Raw genomic sequence first — 16,948 nt, forward strand, 5'->3', positions numbered from 1 at the left:
CAAAATCTGTCATTTAAAAATTCAAATAAATTGGGGCGATGGGGGAAGAGGGAGGTGAAAAAAACAAATAAAACCTTCAATTAGTCATTTCCATTTCGCACCACTTCTTTGTCGGTTTTTCTTAAAATACAGTAGTTTCGGATTTTTTAAAATCTCGTGTCAGGGAGATGGGAATGGAAGAGGATGAAAAAAAAATCAATAAAATCTATCATTTAAAAAATAAGAAGAGTTCTGGGGTGAAGGAGAAAACAAAACAAATACCGTTCAGTTAGTCACTTCCATTCCGCATCACTTTTTATTTTGTCAGCAAAGTAGTACATTTTATTTTTCTTTTCTGTTGCGAAGCTCCTCTTCTACTTTTTTTTCAAAATCTATCATTTAAAAATTAAAACAAATGGGGGATACGGTGGGGGGGGGGGGGTGAAGGAGAAAACAAAACAATAAAATCTTCCGTCAATCACTTCATTCCGCGCCACTTTTTATTTTGTCAGGACTTTTTTTAAAGTACTTGATTTTTATCTCATCTCATCAGAAACCTCCTCATTTTAACTCATCAGAAACCTCTTTCACTTCTTTTTCAAAATCTTATCATTTAAAAATTAGGGAGCTGGGGGCTGGGGTACTGTTGTTAGTTACTTCAATTCCGCGCCACTTTTGAATTGTCAATAAAACAGTAGGATTTGATTTTTTTTCTCTCTGTTGCAGGAAGCTCCTCTTTCACTTTTTTTTTCAAAAATCTATCGTTTAAAAATTAAAATGAATGGGGGATGGGAGGGGGAGAGGAGACAAAAAAAACAATAAAACGGTTAAGTTAGCCACTTCCATCCCGCACCCCTTTATTTTTTTGTCAGAAAAATCGTAGGTTTTGATTTTTCTTCTGTTGCAAGAAGCTTCTCTTTTCCTTCGTTTTTCAAAATTTATCATTTAAAAATTAAACTGAGGGAGATGGGAAGGGGAGAAAAAAAATCAATAAAACGGTTAAGTTAGTCACTTCCATTCCGCATCACTTTATTTTTGTCAGTTTTTTTTTCCTTTTTTTAAAAATACAGTCGTTTTGGATTTCTTTTTCTTCTGTAAAAAGGGGTTGGTTGATTTTTGTTTTAAGGAGGAGAAGAAGAGTTATTTATTTCCTTTCTAGAAACACTTTCTGTGGACGATGTTGGCGCCCACCTCCTTGTACTCGGAGGCCAGCACCCACATCTGCTGGAAGGCGGAGAGGGAGGAGAGGATGGAGCCGCCCGTCCACACCGAGTACTTCCTCTCGGCCGGGGCGCACACCTTCACCGGGGTGCCGGTGGGCACCATCTTGGTCACCTCCTTCAGCATGCGCTCGTCGATGCCGGGGAAGAGGCTGGAGCCGCCGGCCAGGATGACATTGGCGTAGAGGTCGCGGCGGAGGTCGATGTCGCACTTCATGATGGTGTTGAAGCACAGCTTGTCGATGCCCGGCGCCTCGATGCCGATGTTGGCGGGCAGGAAGAGGGTCTCGGGGCAGCGGAAGCGCTGGTTCTGGATCTTGATGACCTGGCCGTCGGGCAGCTTGTAGTCCTTCTCCACGTCGCAGGGCTTCTTGCACATCTCGGCCTGCAGGTCGATGGCCACGTAGCACAGCTTCTCCTTGATGTCGCGCACGATCTCCTTCTCGGCCGTGCTGACGAACGAGACGCCGCTCTCGGTCAGGATGCGCACCAGGTACTCGGTGAGGTCGCGGCCGCCCAGCTCCAGGCGCAGCACGGCGTGCGGCAGGCAGTAGCCCTCGTAGATGGGCACCGTGTGGGTGACGCCGTCGCCGCTGTCCATCACGCAGCCGGTGGTGCGGCCCGAGGCGTAGAGGGCCAGCACGGCCTGGATGGCCACGTACATGGCGGGCAGATCGAAGCACTCGAAGAGGATCTGGCACATCTTCTCGCGGTTGGCCAGCGGGTTGAGCGGCGCCTCGGTCAGCAGCGCCGGCCGCTCGTTTGACTTGATCTTCAGGTCGTTGTCGTAGACGTAGCGCCAGATCTTGTCCATGTCGTCCCACGAGGTGACGATGCCGTGCTCCACCGGGTACTTGATGGTCAGCACCCCGCGCTTCGCCTGCGCCTCCTCGCCGATGTAGAAGTCCTTCTGTCCGGCGCCGATGATCAGCGCCTTCTGCCGCGGCTTGCCGATCACGTTGGTGAAGATGGAGCGCGGCTCCTTGTCCCCCGAGATGCCGGCCTTCACCAGCCCCGAGCCGTTGTCGATCACGATGGCGGGCTGGAAGTCCACCATCCTTGCGAACACCCCCAAAACCAAGAGAAAAATGAAAGGGGTGGGGGGGGGGGAAAATAGAATAAGAGGGGGAAAAACAATGACACCCAACACACACTTAAACAACAAACTGCACCCCCCCACCAAAGGTGTGCTTGCAATAACGCCGCTGAAACACCAATGAAGCCCCCACACTTGCCAGGCCAGGTTTTAACATTTCTGTGAGGTCTCGCCCACCCAATTGTGACAATCTTTGTAAGAATTATGAGGAAATAATCATCAGTGAGCAAGGTCACGTCAGCTAGCAACCTCTGGACAACCATTCACTTCAACAAGCCTCACTTCAACAAGCACACTCCCTGTCATTCTGGACAACCACTCATTTCAGCAATATTCACTTCAACAAGCTGATCTGAGGTTGCTGTCCACTGTCAAGAAAGTCCATAATATATATCACTCTAAAAAGCATCTTGAACCACTCTGGATTTTTGTTGCTTATACCACCATAGATTTATTAAAAATTCAGAAAACTTCATAATACATCTGAACCTATGGATTTCTGTCCCAAATTGAACACCTATATCAAGTATCATTAATGTTTCATGTTAGTAAAGCTGTCACTTATCAAACTAGATTTTTTTTAACGAGGTAAGTATTATACATTATTGCGAGCTTTATTCCATTATTACACGGTTAATAGATTTTGGTGTTTTGACCTCTTCAGTTGGAATATTTTGGTAAGAAAAAATATATAGTTTGGCTGGTGTGTCCATGTCTCCTGACATGTAAAAGGCTTGTCTCTAATGCACAAAGGGACTCCCATAGACCCAGTGAGATGCCACCTGTCGGATCAAGACAATTAACAACTTCCTTTATGTTGTAAAAAAAAAGTTCATAAGGAAATCCTTTAATCCAGATACAAGGACTGTATCTTTGGATGTACTTTTAATTAAAACTTCACCAACATAATCTGCTTTACGGACACCATGGCACAGACATGACATTGCCACATAATAGACTTATTAACAACATTGAAGCCCTGGAATAAAACATTCAGCGCTCAATTCAAATTCAGATACCTGTGGGTGGAAAGGATGGTTTACCTGAATTATCTTGGATAAATTGATCTCTCACAGGAATTCTGGCAAAGAAAGCCATTGGTGGTTCGTGCTGAATGTATGCAGTTTGACTCCAATGCCAAAATATGGCTTTCAATGACAGATCTTTTAATTGAGTTATTTTCCCCCAAAGTCCAGACACACACTAGATTTACAGAAAAATATGTTACTGGAGCATTAATCCAGAGGATTAATGAATTGTAAATAGGGGTTCAAATTCCACTTGGGGAATTAAATTCCATTGATTAAATAAATGTAGAGTCAAAGGCAAGCACGAATAACGATGATCGTGCAACTAATGCAGTGATTAAGTTCACTAATGCCCTTTAGTGAAGAAAAATCTATCTTTCTTACCTGATGAAGCTTAAATGTGACTCCACAGCCACATCAATGTGGTTAACTTTTAATTGCACTCTGAAATGGCCTTGCAACTCCCTCAGCATAAAGCCAGATGACCACCTGGAACCATCAAAAGTACTGGATATGACAGAGACCCATTTGACTCTGCAAAGTCTTCCTCACAAACATCTGCAGATGTGCCAAAATTGGGAGTGATGTCCCAGAGTAGTCAAGCAACATCCTGACATAGTCATGGTCCTAGAATCGTATTTTATCAGCTAATATCCCGCCATCCCATCCCCGTCCATCCAGTCCCATAGACAGAACCACTAGACCCCAGCCTCATCAATCTACTTGTCATTACATCTATCCATGACAGTATTGGTAGGGGAGTAACAACACATTCCTTTTGGGGAAAAGGCCACATCTTCTTCATATAGTATGTCATTGCCCTCAATGGTTAAATGGTTTAAATTCAGGACAGAACTAGCCACTCAAAATAGATTCCAGTCTTCAGCTAGTTAGATCACTCTGCATGATAAAACAAAATGGATACAACAAAGGCTATGGGCCCTTACATCATCTTGATTGTAATGCTGAAGGTTTATGCTCTAGAACTAGCAATAGTCTCTAGCCAAGTTGCTCAATTTCAGCAACAACACCCCATTGAACACCCTATTTACATGAAATGTACAAATACAAACTAACCGTTTACCATTCTTCAGTCTTCTCTAAATTATCAGTAAGGCAATAAAAGGCGTCATCAGCAGTGCTATCATGTGGCAGTTACTCAACAATAGTTTCCTCACTGCTCATTTTGAGCTCCGGAAGGACCACTGGGCTCCTGCCCTCATTTCAGACTTGGTTTGAACATGGACAAAAGAGTTGAAAAGAGGCTAAAGTGCATCTTTTGATTAGGTGTGATACTTGGGAATTCGGCAGGCCCTTGAAATCAATGGGAATTATGGAAAAAGTTTCCGCTGGCTGGTGTCAAAATAGCACAAAAGAAGGTCAAAGTCAGAGTTTATTTATTTAATAATAAGGGTGGTTCTGTTTGCTGGAGACCAACGATTTCAGCTGCAGGACATTGCTGCAGGTTTTGTTCAGGGCACTCCATAGTCCAGTGACTTTCAGCCATTTAATCAATGATCTGTACCCCATCATATGATCAAATCTAAATAGGTTTGCTGATAATTGCAGTGTTCTGTTCCAGTCACAACTGTCCAGGAAATGAAGTAGTTTGTGTTACATGTAGCCAGATCTGACCTGGTGAGATAGGGAGATGTCTATCCCAGCAGATGAAGACAGATTCCAGCAGATTGAGCAGACAAGACCAATGGAAGGTCCAACGGTCAAGAAGGTAGTCTGTGCAAGCGTCGTGGAAAGCTAAGAGTAGGACAAGACACAGAAGACGTCCTGGTCATCCACTGCGCCTAGTCCCATCTCCAGCAGCCTTGACTCTTGCCACTGGATCTAGAATTGGGAAGGGAGAGTGAAGCTGATGCAGCGCAACTCTCCCTCACTTTAATTCAAATCAAGTGCTAGTCTCAACACTATCATCATCATCAGTGTCCTGTTCAACCCTTGAAGTTCTGTGGCGATGAGCAAGTGAAGAAGCAGCAGGTAAGGATACACTGGGAGCTGTAGTCATGGACCTGCACACGGGTGGCTCAGGCCTAATGGTCGTTTTCTGCTGACCGAAGCAGCAGTGAAACTTGGCGTCTACCTGGTTGACTGAGCAGTCCTCTTTAGCTATGCACTGCTCACCTTCGTAGAATGAGGAAGGGGCTAGAAAAGGTGCCCTAAACATTGCCTGCTTCACTACACCCTGGTCAGTCACCCTGGCTAATGGGGATCCCATCTTGCAGTGGAACAAACAAAATAAAACACAAGGTGACACCGCTCACCATTGGCACTTGGAATGTGCGCATGCTTTTGGACAACCCTACAGCAGACAGACCAGAGAGAAGAACAGCCTTAGTTGCCAGAGAGCTTGCCAAATACAACATTGACATTACAGCCCTGAGTGAAACTTGTCTTGCCAACATAGGTCAGGTGACTGAAACTGGAGGTGGATACACTTTTTTTTGGAGCTGTCGCGGCAGCAATGAGTGTCATGATGCTGGAGTTGGATTCACCATCAGGAGTCACCTTGTTTGGAAACTTGATAGTCTACCCAAGTGTGTGAACAACCGACTTATGACATTACAGCTTCCACTACAGAACAGAAGTCAAGCCATCCTGATCAGCGCTTATGCCCCCACAATGAACAACTCAGACAAGATGAAAGACAAGTTCTACGAAGAACTAGATGTCCTATAACAGCTGTGAGCAGTACCAAGAAGCTGATCTTGCTTGGTGATTTCAATGCAAGATTAGGATGCGACTGCAATCTGGCAGAGAGTTATTGGGAGGCATGGAGTGGGTAAGTGTAACAGTAACAGCTTACTCTTAATGAAGACCTATGCAGCACATGACCTCAACACCTACTAACAACAGTGAGCAGTACCAACAAGCTGATCTTGCTTGGTGATTTCAATGCAAGAGTAGGGTGTGACTCTGCAGTCTGGCAGTGAGTCATTGGGAGGCATGGATTGCACAAGTGTAACAGTAACGGCGTACTCTTAATGAAGACCTGTGCAGCACACAACATCATCACCAACACAACCTTCCATCTGCCTACCCGTAACAAGACCTTCTGGATGCACCCCCGCTCTAAGCATTGGCATCTTATCGACTATGTCATTGTCAGGAGAAAAGACAGGCAGGATGTCAGAGTGAACAAGGCCATGTGTGGTGCTGACTGCTGGACAGATCACAGGCATTGTCTCCAAAATGAGGCTCCACATCAGACCCAAGAGGTGACCACAAGGAAGCAAGGTTATGAAAAGAATCAGTGCGGCCAAGCTAGAGAACCCCAGCATAGCTTCAGCACTGGCTGAAGACTTAGAAACCAAGCTTGCTGACCTATACCTCGCAGGCAGCACTGAGGATGACTGAGAACACTTCAGGGATGCTGTCCATACATCTGCACTGAAGATGCTTGGGCCCTCTATCCCCAAGCAGCATGATTGGTTCGATGAGAATGATGAGGAGATACAGGCTCTACTTGATGAAAAGCACCGTCTTCATCGGGCCTATCAGAATGACCCATCATCAGCTGCCAAGAAAAATGCTTTTACCAGTGCTCGCAGGACAGTCCAGAATAAACTATGTAAAATGCAGGATGCCTGGCTGAGTGCCCAGGCAGATGAAATACAGGGATACGCTGACAGAAATGACTTGAAACTGTTCTGTGAAGTCCTCAACACTCTCTACAGACCTCAATCTCTCGGAAGTTCCCCCCTCCTGAGTACAGATGGTACAACTCACTATAGTGAGGGCTCAGATCCTGCAAAAATGGCCTGAACACTTTGAAACTGTCCTCAACTGACTGTCATCTATTAATGATGAGGCAATAGACGGGATTCCCCAGGTTGATATCAACAGCGCCATGGATGACCCACCGGTAGGAGCTGAAGTCACGAAAGCTGTCAGCCACCTATTCAGTGGCAAAGCCCCAGGGGCAGATGCCATACCCACAGAGATCTACAAAGCTGCTGGTCCTGTACTGATCGAAAAGATCACCGAGTTGTTCCAATCCTTTTGGAAGCAATGATCTGTTCCTCAGGAACTTAAAGATACTTCCATCATACACCTCTACAAGAGGAAGGACAATTGGCAAGTATGCGACAACCGAGGAATCTCGCTGCTCTCCATCACGTGAAAAACCCTCGCGAAAGTCCTGCTAAATCGTCTGGTCACTCATCTGGTGCTGGACCTGCTTCCAGAGTCACGGTGTGGCTTCCACAAAGATCGCAGGACTATTGACATGATTTTTGCTGCGTGCCAACTTCAGGTGAAGTGTCAGAAGCAGAATCGTGAGCTCTACACAACCTTTGTTGACCTTGTGAAAGCCTCTGACACTGTAAGCCAACAATGCCTGTGGAGGATCATGTCAAAGTTCAGCTGCTCCCCCCCACCACCACCAAAATTCATTCAGATGATATGCCAGTTCCATGATGGCCAGAGTACTAGATGGCAGAGAATCCTCTGAGGCATTCCCAGTCACCAATGGATCAAACAGGGCTGCGTGCTCACACGCACACTGCTCAGCATGATGTTTACTGCCATGCTGAATGAAGCCTTCCAGGACAGTGTTGCTGGATTCAGCCTCAAGTACAGAGTGGATGGGAAGCTCTTCAATCTGAGGAGACTTCAAGCTATTACCAAAGTGAAGGAGACTGTTCTGAGAGACTTCCTGTTTGCCAATGACTGTGCCCTGTATAATGGCTCAGAGCCAGAGATGCAAGTCAGTATGGACAAATTTTCCACGGCTGTGACAACTTTGGACTCATTATCAACATTAAAAAGACCGAAGTCATGCACCAGCCTGCTCCTCATGCACTGTACACAGAACCCATAATCACAATCAAAGGGCAGAAATTACAGGCAGTGGACCAGTCCATTTATCTTGGCAGCGCCCTCTCCCAAGCAGTGACTTGATACAGAAGTTAACTGCAGAATAGCAAAGGCAAGTTCTGATTTCAGTAGACTGCGGTCCACTGTATGGGGACTCGAGGAATCAGCCCAGCAACAAAACTGAAGGTCTATAGCACCGCTGTACTCACTACCCTCCTGTATGCCTGTAAAATGTGGACTGTGTATCGAAGGCATGCAAGACAGCTCAATCATTTCCACATGACTTGTCTTCACAGAATATTACACATCAGATGGCAAGACAAAGTACCAGACACTGAAGTTCTCTCTAGAGCAAGTCTACCATCAGTCCACACACTGCTGATGAGAGCGCAGAACCGGTGGGCAGGTCATGTCATCCGTATGTCAGATGAGCGCATACCCAAGCAGCTCCTTTTTGGGGAACTCTGCTGAAAGATGCTTGCATGAAGGGCAGAAGAAACATTTCAAAGACACACTCAAGGCCTCCCTAAAGTCACTTGACAGACATGACCACCTGGGAAACGCTGGCACAAAACCACTTTACCTGGCACTGCCTCATCTACAAAGGCTGTCAAGCTTATGAAGCAAGGTGAAGGACCATTTCAGCGTGAACTGCGCAAGTTCAGAGCCACCAGCGCAACTATTACAGTGTCTACACAAATCTGTCCAATATGTGCCAGGATATTCCATGCTCTAATTGGCCTGATCAGTCACCTTTGGACACCGCAACCAGCCTCAAAATGACTAATGGTGTCGAGGTCCTCATTGATGATAATGGATGAACTACAGCCAGACCTAGAGAATACTATGGTGTGAGCTAATCAATGGTAACTAATATTTGTACCACACAAGTGCCAGGCAATGAATATTTCCAACAAGAGAGAATCTAACCATCTCCCCGTGACTTTCCTTGGGATTCTGCAGCATCAACATCCTGGGAATCACTATTAACCAGAAACCTGACTGGATGAGCATTGTGGTCACAAAAGCAGCCCAGAGGCTAGGTACTCTGCACAAAGTAACTCAGCCCAAACTTACCAAAGCTGTTCTGCCATTTACAACTCGCGAGTCAAGTGCATGATGAAATAATGTCCACTTGGCTGGATAAGTGCACACGCAAAGAACTTGACACCATCCAAGACAAGTGCAGCCAGTCAGCACCCTATTTATCACCTCATGTATTTATTCTCCACCGGTGGTGCATATGTGTGCCATTTACAAAATGTACAATGGCAACTCACCAAGGCTTCTTTGGTGGCACTTTTCAAACCCATGTGGCCAATCAAGAAGGTCAAGGGCAACAGATACATGGGATTTGATTTATTGTCACATTTATTGGGATACAGTGAAAAGTATTTTTTCTTGCATGCTATACAGACAGAACATACCATTCACAGAGTACATAGGGAAGAAGGAAAGGAGATTATAAACAGAATATAAACAGTCATAGATCGGTAGTAGAAAAACATCTAGGCCCATTCAAGAGTCTGATGACAGCTGTTCTTGAATCAATTGGCACATAATCTCAGACTTTTACATATTTTTGTCAATGGAAGAAGGTGGAAGAGAGTATGTCCAAGGTATGTGGGGTCCTTGTTAATGCTGACTGCTTTTCAAGGCAGCAGGAGGTGTGGACAGAGTCATTGGATGGGATGCTGATTTGTGTGATGGACTGGGCTATGTCCACAACCCTTTGTAGTTTCTTGTGCTCTTGGTCAGAGCAGGAGCCATACAAGCTGTGATTCATCTGGAAAGGATGATTTCTGTGGTACATTTGTACAAATTGTTACAAGTCATAGCAGACATGCCAAATTTGCTTAGCCTCCTGAGAAAGTAGAGGGATTGGTGGAATTTCGTAATTATAGGGTTGGCAGGGGGTAACTAGGACAGGTTGTTGGTGATCTGGACACCTAAAAACTTGAAACTTTTGACCACCATCACCTGCAAATTCCCCTCCAAGTCGCACACATCTAGACTTAGAAATATGTCAATATTCCTTCAAGGAGCTGGGAGAAGTTGAACCTGCAAGAGAGCACCTCTACTCAGCAGTCGAAAAAACAGGTTGAAGCTTAGGGCCTCCACTACCTTCAAGTAGCTGGGAGAAGCGGAATGTTCTTGAGAGCATCTCTGCCTGGCAGCTAATGCCGCAGGAAAATGTAAATTCTTTGGTTGGTGAGAAACTGCTGTTAAGAAGTCTGTAAAAAGCTGAAAATAAGATTTTTTTTAAAAAAAATCAGCTATTAAAATTAAAGACACAAAAGGGCAGTAAAGCAAATTTAAGGCAAAGTTAAATGATGTTAAGTAAAGCAAAGTAAAATAAAGATGACAGAAGTAAATTTAAGGCATGGAAGGACAGATTGGTTGCATGAAATGTGTCTCCCTTACCATGTGGAAAGTCAGGGACACAACCCTAAACCTACATGACCATATGTACAAGAAGTGTCACCAGCTGCAAAAACTCGAGCCACAAGTTTTGAAGCTTGAACGGAGGCTGGAGTCACTGTGACACATCTGTGAGTCTGAGAGCTATGCAGCTAGCACATTCACATAGGTGGTCACACTGCAAATTTGGAGCATACAAGCAGATAAGGAATGGGTGACCACCAAGCAGTCTAAGAGAATAAAACAGCAAGTCCAGGAGTCCCCTGAGATTATTTCACTCGCTAATCCATTCTCCATTTTGGTGCTGAGGAATGTGACGGCTCCACAGTGGAGTGCGGTCAGAGTCATGATTTCATGGGTGGATCAGCTGTACAGGAGAGGAGGAAGAAGAGTGGAAGAGCTGTATTGGTAGGGGATTCATTACTTCAGACAGATGGATGATTCTGCAGATGTGGATGTGACTCTTAGATGTGTTGCCTCCCTGTTGACAGGATCAAGAATGCCATCAAGCGGCTGCAGGACATTCTTCTGGGTGAAGATGAACAGTCAGAGGTTGTGGTCCACATAGGTACCATTGATGTAGGTTGGAAGCGGACTGTGGTCATGAAAGCAGATTTGTGAAAGGAGATTGAAAAGCAAGACAGCAAAAGCTGTCATTTCAGGATTGCTTCCAGTTTCATCCACTAGTGAGCATAGAAATAGCGGAAGTAAATGACTGACCATGTAGCTGGAGAACCGATGTGGGAGGGAGGGCATCAGATTTTTGAGGCAGTGAGTCTGGGATAGGTGGGAGCTGTACAAGATGTACATTTTGCACATGTACTGTTTAGAACTGGCCCCTCATAATGGCATGGTTATGGAATATCAAGGTCACAAACCTGAACAGCCACTTTGGGCTTGAATGGAAAGCTCCCTTCTAACAATCCAGGCTGTGGAGACATTATTTAATTATGCTGATGGTCTCTTCTTAATGACATTTCCAGTGGCAGGCTGGTTCTCATTTTAGGTCACTTTGCAATGTTTTTAACCAGAGTCAGAAGTGCTTAGCCCTTGCTGAGTGGCCAGTCTGTAATCCTAACAGTCTGGTTGCAATAAAATCAGTACGGAGGACTGGCACTAGATGAATGAATCATGTTTGCTGCCAGGAAATTTGGCACAAGGCTGGACAGTGTGCTGTCTGCAGTCACAAATGACTGGACATCAAGGAACTGCAATCATCCATTGGGAAAGATGCCAGGATAGTGATGGGCAGTATGGAAGGAAATGCAGCATATGGTACATTGCATCCAATGGAAGTCTTTAATATGGGTGAAGCTTGAAGGACCAAATGACCTACTTCTGATTCTATTTTCTATGTTTCTAAGTTTCTAATGCTTTCTTAACTACTTCATCTTGTCCGAGGGGAAAGTGGTCCAAATATTCCTCCTCTACAGTACAACCATTGTCTGAAACTGGAATGTTACTGTTGTTGTCTGCTGTAGTCTAGAAGGAGCCTGTTGTATAAAAGTTAATAGCCAAGGTGACATTGACAGCCACAGTATTGCCATTGCCTGAGTAAAGGACTCGAATTGTGACCTCTGTGATGTGAGGATACTGAGACATTGTTGCTTAGTGAAGTTCAGACTGGAGATGTGATCCCTGAAAAGCTGCTGATGGATATTGTCTCCTGCAGAGCAGCTTGTCCCACTGCATCTTCTATGAGTTGGTCCTACTCTCCCCTGTCTTCCTTGCTGCTCCACCAAGTCCTCCATTCTCAAAGGCGTCCCCACTAGACCACCTATGGCTGAAGTAAAACTATTCAGAAGTTGTAAATTCAGAAACTATTCAGAAACGGAGATCAGAGTTAAGTTTTCACAACCAGAAATCAGGTTATAAAATGTCTGGAAGCTAACCAGAAGCTTCAAATGGCAAACTGGCAACAAATATGGGTGAGTCCTTGAAATAGCTTTCTTAAATGTCTTTCCTTGCTGTGTGGGCCACAGGTTACCAATTGAGTTCATCATGGAGCAAGTGAGGAGCTGAGACAGTTCAATGTCACTAAGAAGTTCTATAGCAAGCATAGATCCTTCTTCCAGACATGGTAGTCTGAGGAAATTAAAAGTTTAAGGAATAGCTTTTTAATAGCATTGGTCTGCCTTCTTGAGGAAGACCAAGACTGGCTCCAGTAGGAACCTTTAGCTCTCTCAAGAAGACTGAAAGACTATCACTACCGATGCAATGGTCAGCTTCAGCTGTCTGTCTGTTGTGGGGCCAGAAACCATTCCCATCTATTCTGGATCATATGTCTTTTCTGCTTATGAATAAGCAGAAAAGTTGGTGTATTACACCAACTGCTGCTTCTTAATAACCTAGTTCAAAATCACCTACAATTTATTCTGGTAATCTGAGAGTCTGAGAATAAACCTTAAAGGAGTTTATCTTATTTTGTGGTTAAATACCCTAGATAATGTTTTTGATTTAAATTTATCTTCTACTTTAGCAATTACGAACAAGATTATTTTAAATGGGTTAACAATTTATCAAAACAATAGTCAATAATCCAATTTAACATGTTAACCAGTGCAATAAAGTTAAAGCACAGAGAGCAGAGAATTCCTGAGTCTTCTGAATATTACAAAACCTGAATTCAGGGATTCCCAAACTGGGTTCTGTGGGACTTTGCAGGATTCCGCAGGGTCTGGCTGGGGAGGGGTCGGTGGTGAGGGGAAGCAGCTGCGGCTGGGGTGGTTCAAGTGGAGGGCGAGTAGTTATTAAGAATATGGTAATGGTGGATGAGAATGAGGGTGGGTGAAGGTGAGTGAAGGTGGAAGTGGGTTGTGGGAGTGGGTGGATGAGGGAGTGTGTGTGTGAGTTAGTGCTCCCATTAAAAACAACAACATAAGGGACATTCGGAAGTATTTGTTGAATGACAGAACTTTTTATTATAATAAACGTATACGCACGAAACATCTTTTAAGTTTGTTTTTCTATGTTTGTGCCTTTTGTGCAATAATCATCATTTTTTGTGGTTAATTCTTCCACGTAATGGTTTTCAGGATTTCCTTCAGTACTCTTGGAGGTCAAAAGTTTGGGAAACCCTGCTTTATCTTAAGGAATAGTTCCCAGTCAATTGGAGAGCTATTAGCAATACAGGACGTTAACCAGTAGATGGGGGTGTTAATCTTTCAGAGAGAGGAACAAGATAGTCAACAATGAAACTTGTTCATGCAATACTGCATACAATATTCTGTATGGGGTGATGGAGGGGGCAGCTACATAGTTAGCAATTATCGTATTATTCTGGAGGTTTGTAGGGATTTTTACTCCATCACTTACAAAACAAAAAAGGTTTTAACCTTTAGATTTTGAGTTTGGCAGATTTCTAATTTAAGATGTAATGATATAAATCTTCTATCTGCTCTGCCAAAGGCAGCTCTGACCCACATAACCACGATCTCCATCGTGGGAAAGACAAGGACGCAGGTCCGGTCTCTACCCCAGCTAGAACAGGGATCAGTCCTCATGCTGTTGGAACCAATCTTACCCCACACCAGCCAACCACCCCAGGAATCCCCCAAAGAGACTGAGCTGCTGTTTCAGTCTGGGGCTATGGATAGTGATGACAGAGGCTCCAATTTTTGACTGACTGGAAATCTCTTCCACTCTCACCATTTGTTATTGGCGTATGTAAGCAGGATTTTGTAAGTTGATACTCAACCTGTTTGCCCACGTTATGAACACATTTTCCTTCTGCATCTCCATCCTGGAGTGAGACTTGAACCCAGAGGCAGGGACACTCCCCACTGCATCACAAGACCTCCTGACACTGAGAACATAAGAACATAAGAAATAGGAGCAGGAGTAGGCCATCCAGCCCTTCGAGTCTGCCCCGCCATTCAATAAGATCATGGCTGATCTGTCGCTGCTCAGTTCCACTTTCCCGCCCTCTCCCCCTAACCCTTAATCCCCTCTCTTATCAAAAACCCATCAACCCGCGTCTTAAAAATATTTAGTGAGGCAGCCTCCACCACTTCAACGGGCAGAGAATTCCAAAGATTCACCACCCTTTGAGTGAAGAAGTTCCTCCTCAACTCCGTTCTAAACCACCCCCCTTTTATCTTGAGGCTGTGCCCCCTAGTCCTATTGTCTTTTTTGAGCAGGAAGAGTCTTTCCACCTCTATCCTATCCATCCCATTCATCATCTTATACATCTCAATGAGATCTCCTCTCATTCTTCTAAACTCTAACGAGTACAAGCCCAGTTTATTCAGCCTCTCCTCATAGCTCAACCCTCTCAACTCCGGTATCAGCCTAGTAAACCTCCTCTGCACTCCTTCCAAGGCCAAAATATCTTTGCGCAGGTGCGGCGCCCAAAAATGCACACAGTACTCCAGTTGCGGCCTCACCAATGCCCTATACAGCTGCAGCAAGACCTCCCTACTTTTATATTCAATCCCCCTCGCTATGAAGGCCAGCATCCCATTCGCCTTCCTGACCACCTGTTGCACCTGCAAGCTGGGTTTTTGCGACTCATGGACAAGGACCCCGAGGTCCCTCTGCACCGTCGCCTGCTGCAGTTTTTCGCCCCGTAAGTAATAGTCCTTCCTACCATTCTTCCTACCAAAGTGGACCACCTCACACTTGCCAACATTAAATTCCATTTGCCATTTCCTGGCCCATTCGCCCAGCCTATCTAGATCCTTCTGCAGACTCTCAACACCCTCCGCACAATTTGCTGTTCCCCCAATCTTGGTGTCATCAGCAAATTTCGACACTCTACACTCGGTTCCCTCCTCCAGATCATCTATATAAATGGTAAAAAGCTGAGGCCCCAGCACCGACCCCTGGGGCACTCCACTAGTCACCATCCGCCAATCCGAATAGCACCCGTTGACCCCCACTCTCTGTCTCCTATTTGACAACCAATCCTCTATCCACGCTAACACCCTACCCCCAACTGCATGTCCCTCGACCTTCTGCAATAACCTCTTGTGAGGCACTTTGTCAAACGCCTTCTGAAAATCTAGAAAGACCACATCCACTGGCTCTCCTCTATCCACCACCCTAGACACATCCTCATAGAACTCCAGTAAATTTGTCAGACACGACTTCCCTTTAATGAAACCGTGCTGCGTCTGCTCTATCAAGCAATTCCCTTCAAGATGCCTCGCAATTTCCTCCTTAATGACAGATTCTAACATTTTACCTACCACAGACGTTAAACTAACCGGCCTATAATTCCCCGCCTTTTGCCTGGCACCCTTCTTAAACAACGGCGTAACATTGGCTGTTTTCCAATCATCCGGTACTTCCCCGGAATCCAGCGACGTTTGGAAAATATACACATTGGAAAATTTGTACTATCCTACAGAGGAACCAGGTCATTATTTCATACTTCTCTTTTAGTGTTTTCCCAATTTCAACGTCAGGATCTGAGAATTGGAGGTGCAATCTGATTCAAGTTGGGTCAGCCAGAAATTGGGACTTCCATCATCACTCTCCACAGCTCCAGCATTTCCTGTTTGGATTTAAGCCAACCCACTAATGTGTCCGAGAGTGGTGTACTCTTTATTTCGCATTGTCAGGTAATTCGGGTTGCATTAGGTGAGTCTAATTGCAGCAGCAGTGGGACAAACCAGACCCAAATTTGTAGATATAAATGCAATTTTCTCTTTCAATCATCTGGTACCTGCCATCACTGTAAATTATCAAAAATACTTTTACAAAGAATTCAGAAAGTGGAGCTGAGTTGCAAATACATTCTAAATGAAGTGATCCCAAAGAGTATGGGTGGGATTTTGCACACCACCATAGCTAGGGTATAGGGAAAGATCAACTTAATGCAAGGTAGGTCGATTCAAAAGTCTGACAGCAGCAGGGAAGAAGCTGTTCTTGAGTCAGTCGGTTGGTACATGGCTTCAGACATTTGTATTTTTTTCCTGAAGGAAGAAGGGGGAAGAGACAGTGTCCGGAGTCCTTAATTATGTTGGCTGCCTTGCCGAGGCAGCGGGAAATGTAGATAGAGTCAATGGATGGGAGACTGGTTTGGATGAAGGATTGGACTACACTCACCACCTTTTGTAGTTCCTTGCGGTCTTGTGCAGAGCTGGAGTCAAACACAACAGATAATAGGACGTAACAGGTTGCCTCCACCTCCTATTTTAAACTCTAATTTTGTTTGCATGTGTAAATAACAAAGACCGGGTTTAAAAAAATGAATAATTTGAATGAAAATAGTCCCAATATTAGTTATTTGGGTAAATTTTCTGGTCCTTCAGGAATTGTCCCAGCGGGACAGAAAATTGGATGAACCAATGAAAGGTCAGTGACCTTGAGTGGGTGGGACTGGAAAATCCCACCTGTTGCCTTTAATTTGTAAAAGTTTCCATGGCTTT

General features: G+C 44.8%; 1 protein-coding gene across 1 annotated transcript; it reads right to left on the reverse strand.

The window, feature by feature from the left end:
* Positions 1-652: 652 nt before the first annotated feature.
* Positions 653-2,275, reverse strand: LOC145341072 (actin-like). The gene has a single exon (XM_080185879.1). It carries the CDS (start codon positions 2,254-2,256, stop codon positions 1,135-1,137), a length of 1,122 nt encoding a protein of 373 aa, XP_080042005.1. The 5' UTR covers positions 2,257-2,275; the 3' UTR covers positions 653-1,134.
* Positions 2,276-16,948: the final 14,673 nt, after the last annotated feature.

The sequence above is a fragment of the Carcharhinus amblyrhynchos genome, chromosome 3, assembly GCF_965287045.1.
Source record: "Carcharhinus amblyrhynchos chromosome 3, sCarAmb.v2.hapA, whole genome shotgun sequence".
Lineage (NCBI taxonomy): Eukaryota > Metazoa > Chordata > Chondrichthyes > Carcharhiniformes > Carcharhinidae > Carcharhinus > Carcharhinus amblyrhynchos.

Coding starts and splice junctions, on each gene's coding strand:
- LOC145341072 (XM_080185879.1), bottom strand. CDS start 2,256: ATGGTGGACTTCCAGCCCGCCATCGTGATCGACAACGGCTCGGGGCTG.